This window comes from Neodiprion lecontei, chromosome 6 (genome assembly GCF_021901455.1).
Source record: "Neodiprion lecontei isolate iyNeoLeco1 chromosome 6, iyNeoLeco1.1, whole genome shotgun sequence".
NCBI lineage: Eukaryota > Metazoa > Arthropoda > Insecta > Hymenoptera > Diprionidae > Neodiprion > Neodiprion lecontei.
Window position 1 is genome coordinate 24,038,968 of NC_060265.1, and position 17,659 is coordinate 24,056,626.

The 17,659-nt window shown below is 44.6% G+C and overlaps 3 protein-coding genes and 1 long non-coding RNA gene across 4 annotated transcripts; 3 read left to right on the plus strand and 1 right to left on the minus strand.

Annotated features, from left to right (window-relative positions):
- The first annotated feature begins 1,796 nt into the window (after positions 1-1,796).
- On the plus strand, positions 1,797-4,871 carry LOC107222990 (probable isocitrate dehydrogenase [NAD] subunit alpha, mitochondrial). The gene is made up of 6 exons (XM_015662548.2): positions 1,797-1,957; positions 2,192-2,317; positions 2,686-2,858; positions 3,227-3,461; positions 3,533-3,811; positions 3,983-4,871. Exons 1-6 carry the CDS (start codon positions 1,931-1,933, stop codon positions 4,217-4,219), a joined length of 1,077 nt encoding a protein of 358 aa, XP_015518034.1. The 5' UTR covers positions 1,797-1,930; the 3' UTR covers positions 4,220-4,871.
- A 2,268-nt stretch (positions 4,872-7,139) lies between these two features.
- LOC107222986 lies at positions 7,140-8,022 on the plus strand. The gene is made up of 2 exons (XM_015662544.2): positions 7,140-7,566; positions 7,669-8,022. The coding sequence occupies exons 1-2, from the start codon at positions 7,315-7,317 to the stop codon at positions 7,894-7,896; spliced, it is 480 nt and encodes a 159-aa protein (XP_015518030.1). The 5' UTR covers positions 7,140-7,314; the 3' UTR covers positions 7,897-8,022.
- Positions 8,023-9,087: 1,065 nt separating this feature from the next.
- On the plus strand, positions 9,088-17,235 carry LOC124295092. Its single transcript, XR_006904991.1, has 3 exons — positions 9,088-9,225; positions 11,421-11,422; positions 17,225-17,235. It is a non-coding gene; the product is annotated as an uncharacterized LOC124295092 (long non-coding RNA).
- LOC107222993 lies at positions 9,590-15,996 on the minus strand. Its single transcript, XM_015662550.2, has 3 exons — positions 15,802-15,996; positions 10,362-11,512; positions 9,590-9,909 (listed from the first exon to the last, which is right to left on the minus strand). Exons 2-3 carry the CDS (start codon positions 11,509-11,511, stop codon positions 9,749-9,751), a joined length of 1,311 nt encoding a protein of 436 aa, XP_015518036.1. The 5' UTR covers position 11,512; positions 15,802-15,996; the 3' UTR covers positions 9,590-9,748.
- Positions 17,236-17,659: the final 424 nt, after the last annotated feature.

The window sequence follows — 17,659 nt, forward strand, 5'->3', positions numbered from 1 at the left end:
TACACGCACGTTTTCAGTTACACGAGCCACGGAGTTTCTTTTAAAAATGTCTAAGTGATTTAGTGGTATGTACATACCTATTGTTCAGAGCCTCTTTGTTTGATCGATATAGAAATGGACCTCGCCACCGTGTTAATACGGTATATGCGCAAGGAATTGTTTGAATTCAATACTACAATCAGGCGGGCAGACGTCGGGGAACTTGCACTGTAGCTGAAAATACAGTCTACAAAGAGATTTACATTTGAAATTAGACACGTTTCTATTGTTCGTGGATACTGGCAGAGCAGCAACGTCTCGCGTTTTCATATTCTCGAATGAAAGTGAAATTGTAAATTTATGAAATTATAATTTCGTACTGCGCAATTAGGGCGCCCGAAACGAGCCCTTCTTCTCCCTGCAGCAAATATGCGCTGCTCCCGCATGTTTCTGTTTAATATATAATTACGCGAAATTGGTTGTTCAGCTGCGAAGGGTCGGCACAGTAATTCACGTGTGCATTGATCGTTGCAGCTTTATTGATCAGCTTACAGGCGGTTTTACGCCCACGAGATCCTCAGATTCAGCTTCCAAGAATTATACGTGTACACGTTGTATCTTTCACAGTTTATCAATAGGTCAAAGTTCGAATGCCACGTGTCGAGCTTCGCGGCGGTTCAATTGAATTCACATCGGCTGCATTTTCCGTCGTGAATGGGTGCGAGTTTCAACTCGGACGTGATAATATCAATCTAAATAATAACGATGTTTGGGACTACGTGGGTGCTTTTAATATTTAACGTCATAATTTCCTCAACTAGAATTTTCGCTTTCATGGCCTGTTAATCCTGCGGTGTAAGTGCGGAGCTTTCGGCTCGCGTTGCTTTAGAAACGAACAATCCAATTTAGAAACTTTCGTAATACATGTAATATTGTCTCTCAAATTGATTGTGATATGTAATATTTTTCACGTTTCACACAATCTACAAATGTACCTACTCGTGTAAAGATCTGACAGATTAGCCTGAGGCACTTGAAGTAAGCAGACTCGTCACGAGGCATATAAATAAGGCAAAGTTCGCGTTGTTTATTTGTACGTTATACCTGCGTAAAAAAATATTCCGTAATAAACGAATCTTGGAAACAATAACATCATTTTTACAGAATGTAATATCTCAAAACAACATACCGAAGAGAAAACATTTTATGGAATATAACACGGTAGCTGCTGGAAATATATGAGATTACTGTGAAAAACCGGCAGTCCAATTTTATATTGATTCTTGTGGTGGAAAAAAAAAGAAAATGTAAAGATGCCAACTCCCTGCGAGTATAATGTATTAATGTTTCAAGCACAACTTTACCGTTGATAAATCACCCGCGTACTTGTATTTATAAATTTGCGGAAAAACTGAAAAGTTTCGTTCGTTACACAATCGCCAACAGAAGGAAAGAAGAAAAAAGTAATACCCCGGCCGCCGTACATTAGGGAGTAAAATAACAACAAAAGAATGGAAAAAACAAAAGAACGCGAAAAGGGAAAGGAAGAACTACAAAATGCATAAAACCACGAAAGGACTCGAAGCACGCAGAGCTTCTGTCGCGTGATTATTACACGTAGCAATATTCGTAATACTTACACCGTAACGGGAAGTCCCCAAAGGACGCTGAACGGCGTAATAATAATGATTTTTGACGTAGAGCGATGTCGGTGGTTCGTGCGATTCGTGTGGTTCGTTCAAACGAGGTTCCGTTGTTATTCGACAGGCAGCGCCACTTCCCAATGTCGTCCGCTATTCTCCGGTGCGCCTAGCAGACGGCGAGCCAAGATATCGGCCAATAGCAGCCCGGAGCCAGGCCTTCTTTTTTTGTCCCTGCCATCGGTCCGACGTGAGATAATTTTCGCCTCCTGAGGAGCGGTGTATTTTTTAGCGTAAAATAAACTAAAGTCATGGCAGCCCAGTGGATACGCAGAGTTGTGAGTAGCCCGTGTTAACAGTTGAATCATCGCCTGAACGCCGCTTATTTGTACCACCCCGATTTCCGTAGCGCTCACTTTTTTCTACCCTTGTTTCCACGCTTCTTGGTTATCCATTCGCCTGCACAGCTTTTTCTCCGCCTCTGGCTTCTGACACCCACCTCTGTTCTACCCGTCGTTAATGGGACTCCGATGCGTCGTTATCGCTTACCTGAGTATGTCTTTTAACGACAGATATCTCCAAAGATTGGCAGGACCAGATTCTACAGCAGCGATGTCAAGAAGTGTACCCTCATTCCTGGCGACGGCATCGGACCCGAAATTTCCGCCGCCGTGCAGAAGATCTTCGACGCCGCCAAGGTGCGATATGTTCTATTATTAACCCTCTCCTATCACTCGCTCATTTTTTATTCATACCCAGGATCATATTACATCCGAGTGCCATTGTCCTACCTCTGACCTTAACGGGTTTATTTTAATCCACCGGCTCAGGATTCAAATTTTGTCCCCTTACACAGGCCTTTGTCTCTCAGATCGTGCGATGTCTGCCTGAACTTGACCCTCGTCGATGTTTCACTGCTTTGCCGATCTAATCTCAGCCAGTTTTTAAAGAAAAACGTTTTTATTCATGCCACTTTTTTTTCTGTTACATAACGTCATCTCACAGCGCACTACAGTTTATCTTGACTAATGTAAACAACGTGATAACGTCTTTCCTTCGCATCCAGGTTCCCATCGAATGGGAGTCCGTTGACGTGACGCCTGTTCGAGGACCCGACGGCCTGTTCGGCATCCCGCAAGCTGCCATTGATTCGATAAATAGAAATCAAATTGGACTTAAAGGACCACTTATGACTCCCGTCGGAAAGGGTCACCGTTCTCTCAATCTCGCCCTCAGGAAGTGAGTCGAAAAAATGTGTTTTGTAATATTACCGTGGATACTTCGACGTCGCACTGTCGATAATTTCTCTTGAAAGGCTTAAACCTCCGACTAGATCGGCGGAACAATTTACCTCTTATGTAATACAGAACTTGCTAAGACTTCGTATATCAATGTCTGACAAATCTGTTTTTACATGGCTGCAGAATCTGCGAAAGGAAATAGTTTCACTTTGAATGTCAAACATCACCCTGCAATAATTTGTTATGACATTTAAACGCGATGTAAGAACCTTTTTCAGTTGCTTGGTAACAACTTTTAAATGCCAGAAAGTACCTTGGGCCTAATCGGCAACGAAATTTTACTCTTTTCTTCTTCTCATTCGATAGGGAATTCAATCTTTACGCTAATGTACGGCCCTGCCGTTCGTTAGAGGGTTACAAGACTCTGTACGACGACGTGAATGTAGTAACTATCAGAGAAAACACCGAGGGAGAGTATTCTGGTATTGAGCATGAAATAGTAGATGGTGTCGTTCAATCCATCAAACTCATCACCGAGGAAGCATCCCGCAGAGTAGCAGAATTCGCCTTCCAATACGCTCAAGATAACAACAGAAAAAAGGTCTTCTTTCGTTACAGATCCGGTGTACGCAAGTAATATTATTCGCTGACGCTTCATTGTTTTAACTACAGGTGACAGCGGTGCACAAAGCAAACATTATGCGAATGTCCGACGGTTTGTTCCTAAAGTGCTGCAGGGAGGCGGCAAGCAAATTTCCTTCTGTTAAATTTGAAGAAAAATATCTGGACACTGTGTGTCTGACCATGGTACAAGACCCACAACAATACGACGTTCTTGTAATGCCAAACTTATACGGTGACATTCTCTCCGATATGTGCGCCGGTCTTGTCGGAGGTCTTGGACTGACGCCCAGTGGAAACATTGGCCTGAACGGTGCTCTGTTCGAATCGGTTAGTTGAAATACTGTAATTTTTTTTAAAAGATTGCTCGAAAGTGATACTTGAACAAATACTTTCTTCGAAGACGTATTAATATTACCTAATTTTTATATGAGTAATGAAACTCATTGCTTTAAATTCTTATTACTATAATCGGTATTTTTCTATTTTATTTTCATACAGGTGCATGGTACAGCACCTGACATAGCTGGACAAGACAAAGCAAATCCAACAGCACTCCTCTTGTCTGCTGTTATGATGTTAAAATACATGGGTCTGAATGACCATGCGAGAATAATCGAACACGCGGCGTACGACACAATAAAAGAGGCTAAATACCTAACCGGCGATCTCGGTGGCACCGCCAAGTGCAGCGAGTACACAGATGCAATCTGCAAAAGAGTTATCGCTGCAAAATAAACGGAGTCTTAACCTAATCCAAAGTGTACTACTGAATTCTCGTAGAACCGGCAAAGATGAGACGACGGTAGTTTGAAAGGCTGCAGTGGTGTTTCTTTTATTTTCTAATCTTTAGATTCTGCACCACCCAAATGTATATTGGATCGTGAATAGTGAAACTTGTAACGTCAGATGTACAATTTTAACAGGTTGATCCGAATGTGTTATTTACAATCAGTCTCTAACAGCGTGTGTTTTTGACTGAGATATTTTAATGCCTAGGAAATCTGCCTCATACGCCGATTGCCCAGACAGGTCTGGCCCGGTGATATATAATCCAATTATCGACAGGAAAATCAATTCAAGGCGCATTTAAGCTTATATTGCCAAAAACTGTACGCGTAAACTCTAATCGAAATTATCTTCCGCGGTAAAAATCGGATAAACGGTTCAGAGTTTTTCTTACATCTCTAAGTTTTAGAAAATTGTTCATAGTCGGAGGCGTTTTAAGTCATAGTAATTTCTGTATAAAGTAGCGAATCGTGTAATATAAGAATGTCGTTTACATTAAATAATGTTATGTAATAAAGTAACCGTCGTGTGTCAGCAGACAAGCTCTAATAAGCTATATTGTGCAGTATTATAAATAAACGTTCTACAGACAGGACCGTAATTTTGTGTATGAAATTTTCTAGTAAATCCTAATAACGAATTTTCAAACCGATCAAATTAGTCTGTTCAAAACGCGTAGTGAAGCAAAAAATCCGCGACAAGTATTATTTTTTGTATCTCATTCGTATTCCAAGGAGATAATTGCGAAACTTTCTTACACTTTCTCTTACAACGAAATACTTTTCTGTTTAGTTCTTGCTTTTCTTCGACATAAAAAAAAATCCCAAAGATGGAATTCGAACTTGCACTGTTTCGGTATATTCAAAATTATCTCCAAAGCCACAGTGCAGTGGTTTATAATTACGCTACAAGATAGCACAGCCAATAAACTCGAGAGACGGCGCCATCCTGGTAACAATATCCAGAACTATTTTTGCCCCGCAACACGAAGCCGGGAGTCGGTATGAAACTTTGAATCACCTTTATCCTCAACTCGTTGAGACATCGCTGGAAAACGATTAACACTAAGTTACCGTGAAAAAGATCCTCGGAGTAAAATAGCTGTAGAAACTGAAACGAACCGTGTTTCACGCCTTCGTACATCTGAAATTAAGAATTTATTTCACAAAGAAACGTGATACCAATGCAGATTTAAAAAAATGACCAAATCATCGGTCTTCCCTTACGTGTTGCATGTATAAATTATGTACAAACACGCCGATTTTAAAATCGCCTCGGTTTGGAAAAAGTAAAAGTTTGTATACGTGAAAAACACAGAATTTTTGAAACAAGGTTCTGAATGCTACCTTGATAAAAACCAAAATCGACTCTGAACGTTAGAGGTACTTAAAAGAATTTTAAAACAACCGTGAATACCTGCGCACGTAGAAGCGTTGCTAAACAATGTTAATATATATGTTCTCGCGTTGTCGACGTGAAACGAGTTCACTTTGCGAATAGTGCTATAAGCAAAATACAGCGAGTCGATTACCCTTGACTCGAGGCTGAATCTTGCTTCGCACTCCTCCAGCCACTTCGCACCTTCGTCGCCGATGTTCGGCTGCTTTCCCCCCAACCACATACACATATCTTATCTTTCAAAATGTGTACAGCTGGTTTCCTCTCCCTCTCTCCCTTCGCTTCCTCCTCCCCCTTCTCCTCTTCAGCCTATCCAATTCGCGAAAGACGGCAGTAGCGTCGTATCCTCCGAAGGAAAACTCCCCGCCAGCATCCTTTACTGGTATGAGAAAAGTTCCCGGCTATATTTCATACCCCCCGTAGCGGTGGATGAGGATGAGGATGAGGATGAGGGGGTGGACCGTCTGTGCCCGCCGCGTTAGGACGAGGCGGAAAAGACGGAGACGCGTGTCGTCGTCTCGCGGGCTCGTTAATTCCTTCAAGATTTATCAGGAGTCCGCGGTGAATTATGACTCGTTCCTTATAAATTTTAAATATTGGATTTTTCGGGTGATTAATTCCCGCTCCCCCCAGATCCACGTGTCTCATCCCCTAAATCCCAACCCACCCCTCGCCGTATCGCCTTTCCCTCGTCCCAGTCCTCCTCCTCCTCCTCCTCCTCCACTTCCTTCTCCAGCACACCGTAAAAGATCTACGACAACGTCTCGCCAGAGTTGTAACGGGATCGATCACGCACCTTGCACCGATAATAATTTCCCGTCACCGATCGCGTCGTCGTATGAAAATGAGGAGTGATTTGAGTAAGCTAACTAGGGTAAAAAGCACGAGCTTTCGGCGTCGCCGCGAGGCACTTGAGCGTGTACGAAGGATATAAGGTGGCACACTTGCAGTGCGGAGAGAAGTGTTGATGACGTTGCATGCATATTCAACGCTCCCTCCTAGGAATAATAAAAATAGGATGGCTGCAGAAATTATTTAGATTTATGCCCGCTCTCGCCTTCCGACAACGCCGTTGGTGACGAGGGCGGAATTGATTCTCGGATAAATTTCATGCATTATTCAGCACTTATAACCGTGCACCAGCTATATGGACGCGAGATGTTCAACATTGACATCGTATTCTTGCGGTCAACGGATTTGAACTTTTTGCACAGATACCCATACGTGGCTCTGCGCTTTTCCTCGACTGCTGTGTTCGCACGAAATCCAAACTGCACTGCAATCCTTCTTTGCACACCGGTGAAAATAAATAACGGCTCGAGGATCATCGAGTACCTACGGCAGGAATTGATTGCCGAAAACAATGAAAGTAATCCCTGCAGCGATTCGAAATCTGTGAAAGCTCGGTCGAATTTCCAGTCAGCTACGATGATATTTACTCGCGTCTGTATAGAATCCAAACAGCCATTACCAAGATTCAATTAACGAACGACGGCAGACGCAAATCGCCTTAAACAGTAGATTATAAGCTGTTGTCAGCCATCTGTGACGGAGCTGATAATTTACATCTTTTGCGCCTTCTCTTAACGGCTCTATTCTCCACTCCGCGTTTATACTGCCAGTTTACCAGCTCCCACGAACGACGGATGACTCGAGCAGAAATGATTGTACCAATAATCGTTGTTTTGTCGTATCTTCTGGGACACAGCGTTGCGAACGCGCGCGTATTTTATCTCGACGAATCGACCAAGGGTGATGTTATTGGGTACGAAAATTTCAACGATCTTGAACAATCCTCCCGTGATTTGGACCTCAGTTTTTCAACCGGAGACACGTCGAGTAACTATAACAATTATCACAGAGAGGCTGGTTTTCCGATTTTCAAACGGATCAATCCGGTAAGAATTAATAATTCTACATCGGTATTTTATATAATATAAACACGTCACTGATGTCATTTTTGCAACTGTGTCTGTACGAGTTTTGGCTAATCTTTTAAGGTACGCCCGTACGGAATTCCGGAACAAAAGTACGTGAAAATTAAGGAAGATATGGACCGCCCCCACGTTTATTACAATCTGATCGAAGTACCCGAGGAACGACCCAGATTCAAAGGAATCCTCGTTGATCCGAGAGAAAACGCGAAATGGTCTCAGGTGTCCACCGAGGATCGTAAAGGCGAAGTGATACTGGAGTTGAGAATAATAACTAACAACGATGCTGTGTAATTTCCCGGTGCAGGCAAAACGATTGCCTTGTACACACATATTTTACTCGAAAAAAATCCGCCTGTCCGTTGATCTTGAAAAGATTTAAGCTGTTGTTTTACGTTTATAATAAATCCTAATATGATTAGTCGCATAAATCGTAAATGTCTAAGTTTTTTTCAACCAAGGAGAGGGTGTAACGAGTACACCTTCTGTTTTGCCAAGGGTAGAGTAACGGGGCGGTTTTTCATTCTCTATGAGAATAAAAAAAAAAAGGGTCGAGGGGTGTGAGAAAATGTCGAGAGCGGCGCAGTGCACCGCGTACGCAAAAATGAAGAAAGATTCGAACGATGACGAGGAGTGTCGGCGAGCAATAATAAGGAGCACGACGAAGGCAACGGCAACGTCAACGATGAACAGAGTCGGTAATAAGAGTGGCGAGCCGGAGATGTGCCCGCGTAATAAAAGACGATTAGCCAAATAATAGGCGAAGAGGGCCGACTGTGACATTTCTCCGGGGATCTCTACTATACATACCTATACACACATACATATACACGCCACTGCGGCGCTAAGGGCTCTTAAAATATAACGAGGCACATTGAAAAATGAAGAGCTTCGCGGGAGGATCGAGTCATGATGAAGTGACGAAGCGAGTGTTTTATTTCGTACCTATATTACATAGGTATATATGACTACACATACTATATAGGTATCTATGTACATAACTTTCGTCGTCAGACTGAAAAGTACAGGGGTATGTACGATATATGGTGTACGTATCACGCCCACCTCGTGGCACAACAACGTGTTGGACGGACACTCATATCCGAGTGTCCTGTGCAGAGCTCACAGAGTACAAGGAATCAATTGATCACACCCGCATCAAGTAAGGTACTCGACGAGATTTCAACGCGAACCGTAAGCGCTGCAAGCTTTCGATGCACGGAATTTCCTGATTAATAATACGACTGAAATTTGAAGAGGAAACATTTCTGTGCGAACGAGACATGAGCTCGTCGTGATTTCATTAGTTTATACATATATACACATATATATAATATATAATATATATACATATGTATGTGCGTGTGTCTATATTATTCTCACGCCGAAATTTGGTGCGTGCTGCAGCACAAATACGCCGTACATGTAAAGATACGTATCATCAGATTTGTGTATACATATTTATATTTATATATAATATAGATACATGTCTTTATGGGGTTATATTATAAAGGGTAGTTGTTATGTACAGAGATAATATCACATACATTAGAATTCGGAAGAATGTCGCTAGATTTATGCTTTTTTTTTAGCTACAGCTGCTTACAAAGCCTTAAATATCGAGTTAACGCTTAGCCTGCACTATAATTCTGCAGGTTTTAAACTACACACATTCCGTAAACCTCTGGCACTCGTTGCCATTACATAATATTGTCCTAGTATAGGTGATTTCGTACAGTGTAAAGCTCGTACTACGTAATCGTAGCGCCCCGTCGTCTGGTCTGCACTATGTGCGGCGTAAAATAAATATTCTAGTAGAATTTGGTAAAGCGTTCAAAGACCATGCAGGCGGGAACTCCGCGGAGATTACGCGGGATAAGCATTTCATTTTAACTGGAAGTCGAGTCGTGAGCGGCTTTAAAAAAACGGAAAATGGAAAACAAAGGAAACATGGAGCATTAATTCTGCTGGAGAAAGAGGCCGGAGCTTAATGTAAATACGACTTTATACGATTTCGGTGTTACATCGCTATATTATAGGTATGGTACAGGTAAAAGTTACGAATACTGATATTATAATTCGCCAAAATATTTCAGCGCTTGATTTTAGCTCAAGTTTCTTTTTATTATAGACTGCAGCTACTAGCTCACTCGGAAATTTCAGGTGAATTTTTACCCCCCGCTGCATCCTTCGGATCCTTGACGTAGTCTACAACAAGCTCCAGGCCGATAAGAGCTCGAATATCCTTCTTGTCGTCGTTTTTGTTCTCCGACTGACTGGCGTCCGCGCTTCTGGGTCTTCCGCTGGCTGTAAAAATGAGAACACAAGACCCGCTCCGTGTTACGCACGACACAAAATAAGTGAGGCGAAAGTTTCGAAAAGTATTTAGTTCACCCTACTTTTCATTTCGTAATCGAAGAAACAATTCTCTTGAAATTGGGACACGAAATGTAAGGATGCGCGAGGTTGCAGCTTGATACATGGCAATGCATTCCTTATCAAGGTACAACGCAGCTCCTAAGGTAGGTGTACTAGTTATTGACCTTTTTTGGTAAGGATCTGTTTGATCCTTAGTTCTAAAATTACGAAAAAATAAATTTAAAGTATTTAACCCTCTAGCAATTGGTTTCATTGATCGAGAAATTCACAATTTGTGCCGTCGATCTATAATTTTGGAAAATAAAAGGTTCAATAATTGGGTCGAAACGTGTCGTCAATAACTGGCACGACACTAATTACCTTACCTAAATTCGACTCACCTTCGCCGGTAACAATTTCTTCCCCAGATTTGAGGATCCTCGAGGTTTCCAAGGTCTTGTCAGCGCCGCGAATACCCTTGTAAGTCTTGGTCAAGTTTTTCAAAATGTAATGAGTCCCCTTGGAGTTTTCGTCCTTCGTCCTTGAGCTCGACGCCTCGTCCCGGGTGAGATTCAACGGCCGGTTGTACTCCTTCGACTGGGGAACGTTGAAGGCGGAGGTGTGCTTGCTCTTGAAAGACGGCTGCCTCTCCGCCTGCAGTTTGCGATCCCAAATGTGACCGGATACGCGGAGGTCGATGAAGAAATGAAGCGGGTCTATCCCGGGGTACGACTGGGGCATCGGATACGGCGGGTACCACATCGGGGCCGGAAGGAAGTCGGGATTCGGGGCGTCGGAGGCGAGACCGAAGTTCTGGGGGTTGGCCAGAGCCTCGGAACGCGCCGCGAGACTCGAGGGGAAGTTTCTCGGTGAGAATTCAAGCTTGTTCTTTGGATGGTCGGAGGCGAAGCCGGTCTCACCCGATGACTTGGCCGGATTTTCGACTGAGTTGCGCTCGTTGAATTGAAGCTTTTGATCGCCGCCGGGAAGCTCTTCCGGTTTTACCTTCTGCTCGACGGGGAAACACGTCTCTGGGCTCTGGGAGCTCGCCAGATGATTCGAACCGAAGGATTGTCGCTCGTCGAAGTAATTTTTGTGCCTGCAGAAGTCCTGCTTACCCTGCAGGTGATCCTCCGGAATTTTCGCGCCACCCTCGCCGAAAGTGGTCGTCTTATTTTCAAAGCCTAAACTCGGGTGCTGAATACTCAAGTGTTTGCCTTTGTGCTCCAAATGGCCGTCCAAGCCGAAGTACTTCTCGTGGGGGCGTTCCTTCGTCGTCAGTTCCAACGGTCTGTCTCTACCGTCTCGGGCGTCTCTCCACGAACGCTTTCGGCGTCGTGGCGGGGGTGGAGGTCCGCTTCCCACCGAAGACGCCTCGGCCTTTGCCTGGACGAACGATCGCAGCATCTCGCTGAAGAAAAAACTGTGCGGAGTCAAGGGCACGTTGTAGAGGTAAGGAGGAGTCGCCGCCAGCAATCGAGACACCAGGTCGCCACCCGAGAGCGTCGGTGGCGTTTTCAGAGTCGAGGGATCTCCCGTCGTCATCGACATTCTGCAAAGGATCGTCAATTATTACAGCGTGGTGAGAACCTAAAATCGATCTCCCGAAAACTTCTCGAAAACTTCCCGAATTATATAATTGGACGCGTTCAAGATCCGTGCCGATTGCGACTTCCGCCCAACGGCAACTTCGATGGAATCCGTTGATCCGAATCTCTACCTAATTCTAGAGCTTCGCGTTGTATCTTCGCGGACTTTTAATTACGGGTAAATTCTGAATCTAAGGTAGCAGATACAAACTTGGAATAAACACGACGATGTTCGCAGAGGCAACGGAGGGATTGTACAAGGACCGAAGAGAGGATCCTTTTTTAGTGCTCACGCTTGTACCGAGTGACGAAGTTTCAAGAGGCAAGGAAAGAATAATTACGAACAAATACCGCCGAAGATGAATCTTGAGCCTGCAGATTATAATTGACGGGGAGAGTTAGAAATTCAAGGGAATCGCATCCTCCTCCAGTGATACGATCCCGTCTTCACCCTTGTTCTCGAGACAAAGACGGTATAACAAGGAGTAGGTATGTACCAGCCAGTATACGCACCTAATATTGGACTAAAGCACTATTGTCTCGTGAAATTAATTGAATATGCCGGAGCGTCTAAGACCAACGAAGACGGAGCCGCGATCGGGCTGCAGGAAGGACAGAGGGGGCTGACGGGGGTGGGGAAATCTGAAGAGGGTTAACGCCATCGGATCCATTAAGGATTACTAATTTCTGTCAAGTGCATTATACGCTGTTCCAACTTCGCCTGCATAGGAGCCTTGATTATTCAGCCCCAATAAAACAACGTCCGTCATTCTTACATCCGCCATTCGACCAAGCCAGAGTCTGACGTGCGGCTGTACACCATCAACCAGCCACATACCGCGCATCAACAAATACACGGCTGTGTAAGCTATTAGAGCCGTTATCCCCGAAGTAATTAATTGATATCGACGCCGATATTTACATTTCATTAAGAAGAGAAGCAGCCGCGTAAACTCTATTCAGAATTGCATTACCTACCTTGGCTTATTGTCCAAGTTTTACCAGCGTTATCGTACCCTGAGTATCCTTACACACATACGTATGAATTCATTTTTACAGCCAGGGTAGAAAATTCCAGCATGCTGCAGTATGGATTTTGAGAAGAATCATTTTCGTCGACTTAAACACGACTTAACTCGTCGCGTCGTTCGTTCATCGGTTACTTAATTTGTTTCCCCGCGTCTTCGTCGTTTCACTCCCTTCGACGTGCTCCGGCTGTCGCAAGGTCCCCTTCGCCGTGTGCCAATATACCCCGGTGATGAAAATGCAACGAGAGAACGAGTCGGTGCAACGGACGGATCTCGCGCTTCTTCGCGGGGAAAAAGCTACATCGGGGAGGTATTCCGGTGTGGTATAAGGTATATATAGGAACGTCGAGGAGGACTGGGTATTGTTTCGGTCCATTGTTTCCGAAACAAACGGCGGCCATGTTGTTTTGTGACGAGATATTACGTTCACCCAGACAGACAACTCGGACGCCGGCTCTACTCGTTTCGGACGGACGGACGGACGGAGGGACAGGCGAAGAGGAAATGGACCGCTGTCAGTTTTACCCCCATTGTGATAAATACGCTCCTGCCTCAGCGGTGATATTACTTATTCCGACTCCTAGCTGTAAGCAGCTACGTCAAGCTGCTATGCGTGTCAAAGTCAACGGTGTGAGTTCGCCCGTTACACCGCACGGACGTTGTTACGACTCAAGTTTATACGACTTTTCCGGCAGGATCTTCCGACGCTCGTATTTATTCGGACAGGATACAACGCGGCGACTACATCTTACGTCGAGTTGAAGTGGAGGACATTGTATCTGTCATTCGTCATTGATATTACATACGATTCGTTATCTCGCAAGCCTCGAATTTTAGTTGCGTGATAGAAAGTGCCGTCCTAGATCCGATTCTGTCAATAAGATCAATTCGAGTCCTGAAAAGTTTTCAAAGCGTTGAAAAATTTCCACATATATTGTGAATAACTTCAATGGTCAGTATTGATGGTCGTAAAAAGTCTGAGAAAACAACAGGCAATCCAAAAACTACAACATTTCCCAAGAATTCTTGCGTACAATTATTACATCCAGGTTACATACCTCGTGTTAAGTGATCTGCGCTCGCAGACAAATTAATTGGCACCCGGTAAAATAATACACTATACGTGGTAATGGGCAAAGTCAAGCTTCCCACCAGAGGTAGGTTGAATTATCGTTATCGTTGCTATTGTTATTATTTTTATTACTATCATTACTATTACTAGTGTACTGTTTTGGTTATGGTTAAAATTACCTTTATTTCTTTTATCGTTATTAATATTTGTACAGTTATTGCCGTTCCCGTTATTCTCCTGTTGTCTTTATTATCATTGTTACTTTCATTATTATTATTAGTATTATTATTATCATCAATAATTCGTGAAACTCAAACTAGAGGTAGAGTTTCAGTAGCACGGCGCGTAGCGCTTTACGATTCATAAGACAACTCCGAGATTGAATTAAGTGAACGTCGAGCGTATTAAGCTGGCTGCCTCTCTTCCTCCTACGGTTGGCCGCCCCTTTTTGCCCCTCCTCCTCCCCTGAACCACCCCCGCCCCGTCAACCCCCGCGTATTCTCGCTTGAAATCTGCATAATCTCGTCACACTGACGATTCTAATTGGCGGATTGTTTCAATTTCTGTCGCGACGAAATTTGCATGAGCGTTGGGAAAATACGGTGGAAAATACGAGTGAATTTCAAATATTTATGTACACCGCAGTGTAATATAACTTGTGCTACGTATATGCATAAGTATTTCTGTCTGCGATGGCTGAATAATTTTTTTACAAGCTGTAACTGTAATCTTGTGAGATAGATTATCGGAATTTCGACACGGATTATCTATAACAACTCGCCTTTACTCGATACGCTAATTTAACATCACCCGATACACCCTTCGTAGACTCGGATATTGAATTTCAAACTTTTTGGGGGGAGGGGGGTAAAAATAGCTGAGAAATTATTATATTACCAGTTAAGGAAACTGATAACCTTCATCAAATTTCCGATACCTTGTATCTCTACCCGTTTCGGTACCGTCTGTCATGTACCCGGGGGAGGTCAAAGGTTACTTCAAAGTACAGTTCGATTACCACAGAGGCTCTCCTACTATTTGTCACTGCTGGCGAGGTTCGTCAACTATTCGCGTCCAATAAACTACTATCTGAATTTGAATCAGTGAAGATTCACAGATTCTCAGTTACAAAGTATATCGCTGAAAAAATCAGTGCATATACAATTATACACTGACGATTCAGTGACCTTTCACTGATATTTCACCGATTTCCGGTGTATATGCACCGATTTTCTCCAGCGGTATACTTGTAACTGATTCACATTTGGAGAGTATAATTTCGTAGGTTTTATGTACTCGGTTGAATAAATAATTACAAACAAAAGCATCACGTTAATCAAAATGGTTACACAAACATGCGTGTTGTGAAATGCATCCACAAATAATTCGGATCATTGAGTAATTAGTAATGCAAATAATCACCAAGTCAACGGGTTGGTATAGAAACTATTTAGAATATAAAAAATAAAGGTGAAACCTGCATCCTTGTAACTCGTTATACCTCGATCAGAAGCGGATGCTACAATTGTTTCGAGGTGCCAATTTAGCGCAGCTTTGTCAATTCGAGTTTTGGTTAAGTCAAATCTTGGGGCCTACTTGTTACAGTTACACGAAATCGTTGCAACGTTCTCGGAGCGCGAAATGCGAAAGTAGTGCAATAACGCTTTGCCGCGTGCCAAGTGTAAATTCTCGGTAACTCGTGCAACACACAAGATCGCGGTATAAGAAAGTTTCGAGTTTCTGCAGAGTTCAACACGACTGTGTATGTAGACGTTATGACGCGCGTTGGAACACACGTGCCAAGTTGTTTGTTCCAGTGATAAAACTACGTCAGTTTGCAACTTGGTCCAGTTTATACACAGGGCAGGAATTCGTATAAAAATATTGTCGCCAAAAAGTGTCGCGGACTCGCACAACGAATCAGTTTACCGATCATCCAGACTTGAAAACGAAACGTAAACAAAATTCATAGTTTTCCGTGATGATAGCAGTACTAAGAACAAACCGAAGAGGTGAAACATGCAGATGGTACAAGGAACCGGTTAAACTGCGGTGTCGTACAATCATCGAACTACTCGCAAACAGAATTTGCCAAAAAATCGTTTGGTTCTAGATAGATAATCGTGAGTATGAAAAAGAGCGTGTAACTTACCTGGTTAATCTTGTTACGATAGAACGGAACGATTAACAATACGAGAACTTATCGGAACAGAAAGAACGAGACCGGCAAGAGCGTCGGAAACCGTAACGCCGATGAACGGAGGGTTAAAGCTCGACCGAGGACGGTTGACGGGTGTAGAGTGCGTGCGGTCTGATCAGAGACGGTTGTTGTCACTGCAGTCGTCGGGGGCGCGCAAACCTCGGACCGCCAAATGAGATAATAATCGAGAAGTCGTAGTCGTCGGATTGGTGGTGGTGGTGGTGGCGGCGGCGACGGTGGTGGTGGTCGAGGTTCGAGGGGGAGGGAGGCAGTGGTGGTAGCAGCGGCGGCGTTGACGGCCTCGAGAGGGGTGAATTCCACCCCCGACTACTAGGGGTGGTTTTTGAGATGATCCGGCCAATCTGCGCATCATTTGCCCGTCCCCGTCGCCCCCCCCCAACGCCGCCGCTTCCCACCCCCCGTCAGCCCCGACGCCGAGCGTCGCGCGGGGCCCTGTTGAATGCCACGCTGCGGAGACGAGCAAAGGCGCGGCGCGCTAAAAGCAACCCTGCAGCTTCGGATCCTCGTCGGCACGGCGGTGGGGTGACGAGTCCGCTGTGGGAAGGGGATGAAAAAGTAGAAAAGAGATACACCTATACGGCAGGGAACACCCCCGCACTCTCGGCTCATCTGCCCCCGTATTTATCACGTACACACATATTGTACGATGTGCGCTCGCATGTCGCACACACGCCTCGCGCTCCACCTCCGTCCCCTCGCCTCATTCGCATCGACATGCACTCTTCCGGAGAACGGATCGAGGTGCAGGGTATTAAATTTCACCCGGAGACGGGGGAAACTCCGCGAACGTTTCTGATCCGCGGTCTGTCTTCGACCCAAATATTTTTCAACTCGTCTGGCCTGTTCCCATCTCGATTATTACCCCCACTCATTTGTATCTGTCACTTCGTCAGAACCCCAAGAAGATGGACGCGCTAGGGGACTCACAATTCAGAGATGTTCAGTATTCGCCCCCGAATCGCGATTTCTAACGCGGCTGGGTGGGCGATATTATTATTGCAATATCTTCCGTCGTCACTTTTATGTTATATTCAATTGTAATCAGCATTTTAATGTTAAAGTAAGTTTCGAACAAGGGAGTGGATTTGTTCGCGGAACGATCTCTCCACTCTGTGATGTATCGTCTTGAGAAATTTCGTGATTAATTTCTATCAGGCAGCGGTCTTGATTATCGTTACTAATCGATTCTCCCGTAGTTAGACAAGTACCTACAAATACGCGAGTTTTACGGGACGTTGCGGGAAGCCGCGTTAATGACTGACGATGAATCGAATTTCATGTGGACAGTGTGAAAGGTATGCGCAAGTATTAATAAAAAATGCCAATTCGGCGTGCTTCGCCGCGTCGACGGGAGTCGGAAGAGCATATTTAAAGGGATCGAAATCCGAATCTGACGGATGCTCACCGGAGTACGTATCCAGCTGGTCGAGGGTAGGTGGTATCACGCGTCAAATGGGAGCGACGAGGAGGAAGGAGAGGGGGGTAAAAGAGGGCGAATCTGTGCGGCGAGATCCGCCGGAGACAAAGGACTTGAAAACAATTTACCCGAAATTCGCGTCACCACTTTGGAGTGGATACACTCTTATTTGTCCCTCTCGCAATCTGTCGGCTCTCGACCCAACCCCTTTCCTCGTCACCGCCACCCTGGCAACCCCCGCCGCGCAGTGCTTCTCCCCCCAAGAGCGACAACCACCCCCGCCGCCCCGTCACGGTGCGAAACCGCGAAGCCTCACGGGAATTTTAAACACCGGTGATTCGTCACAGCCCCTTCTTCTCGCGGCCCTCAACC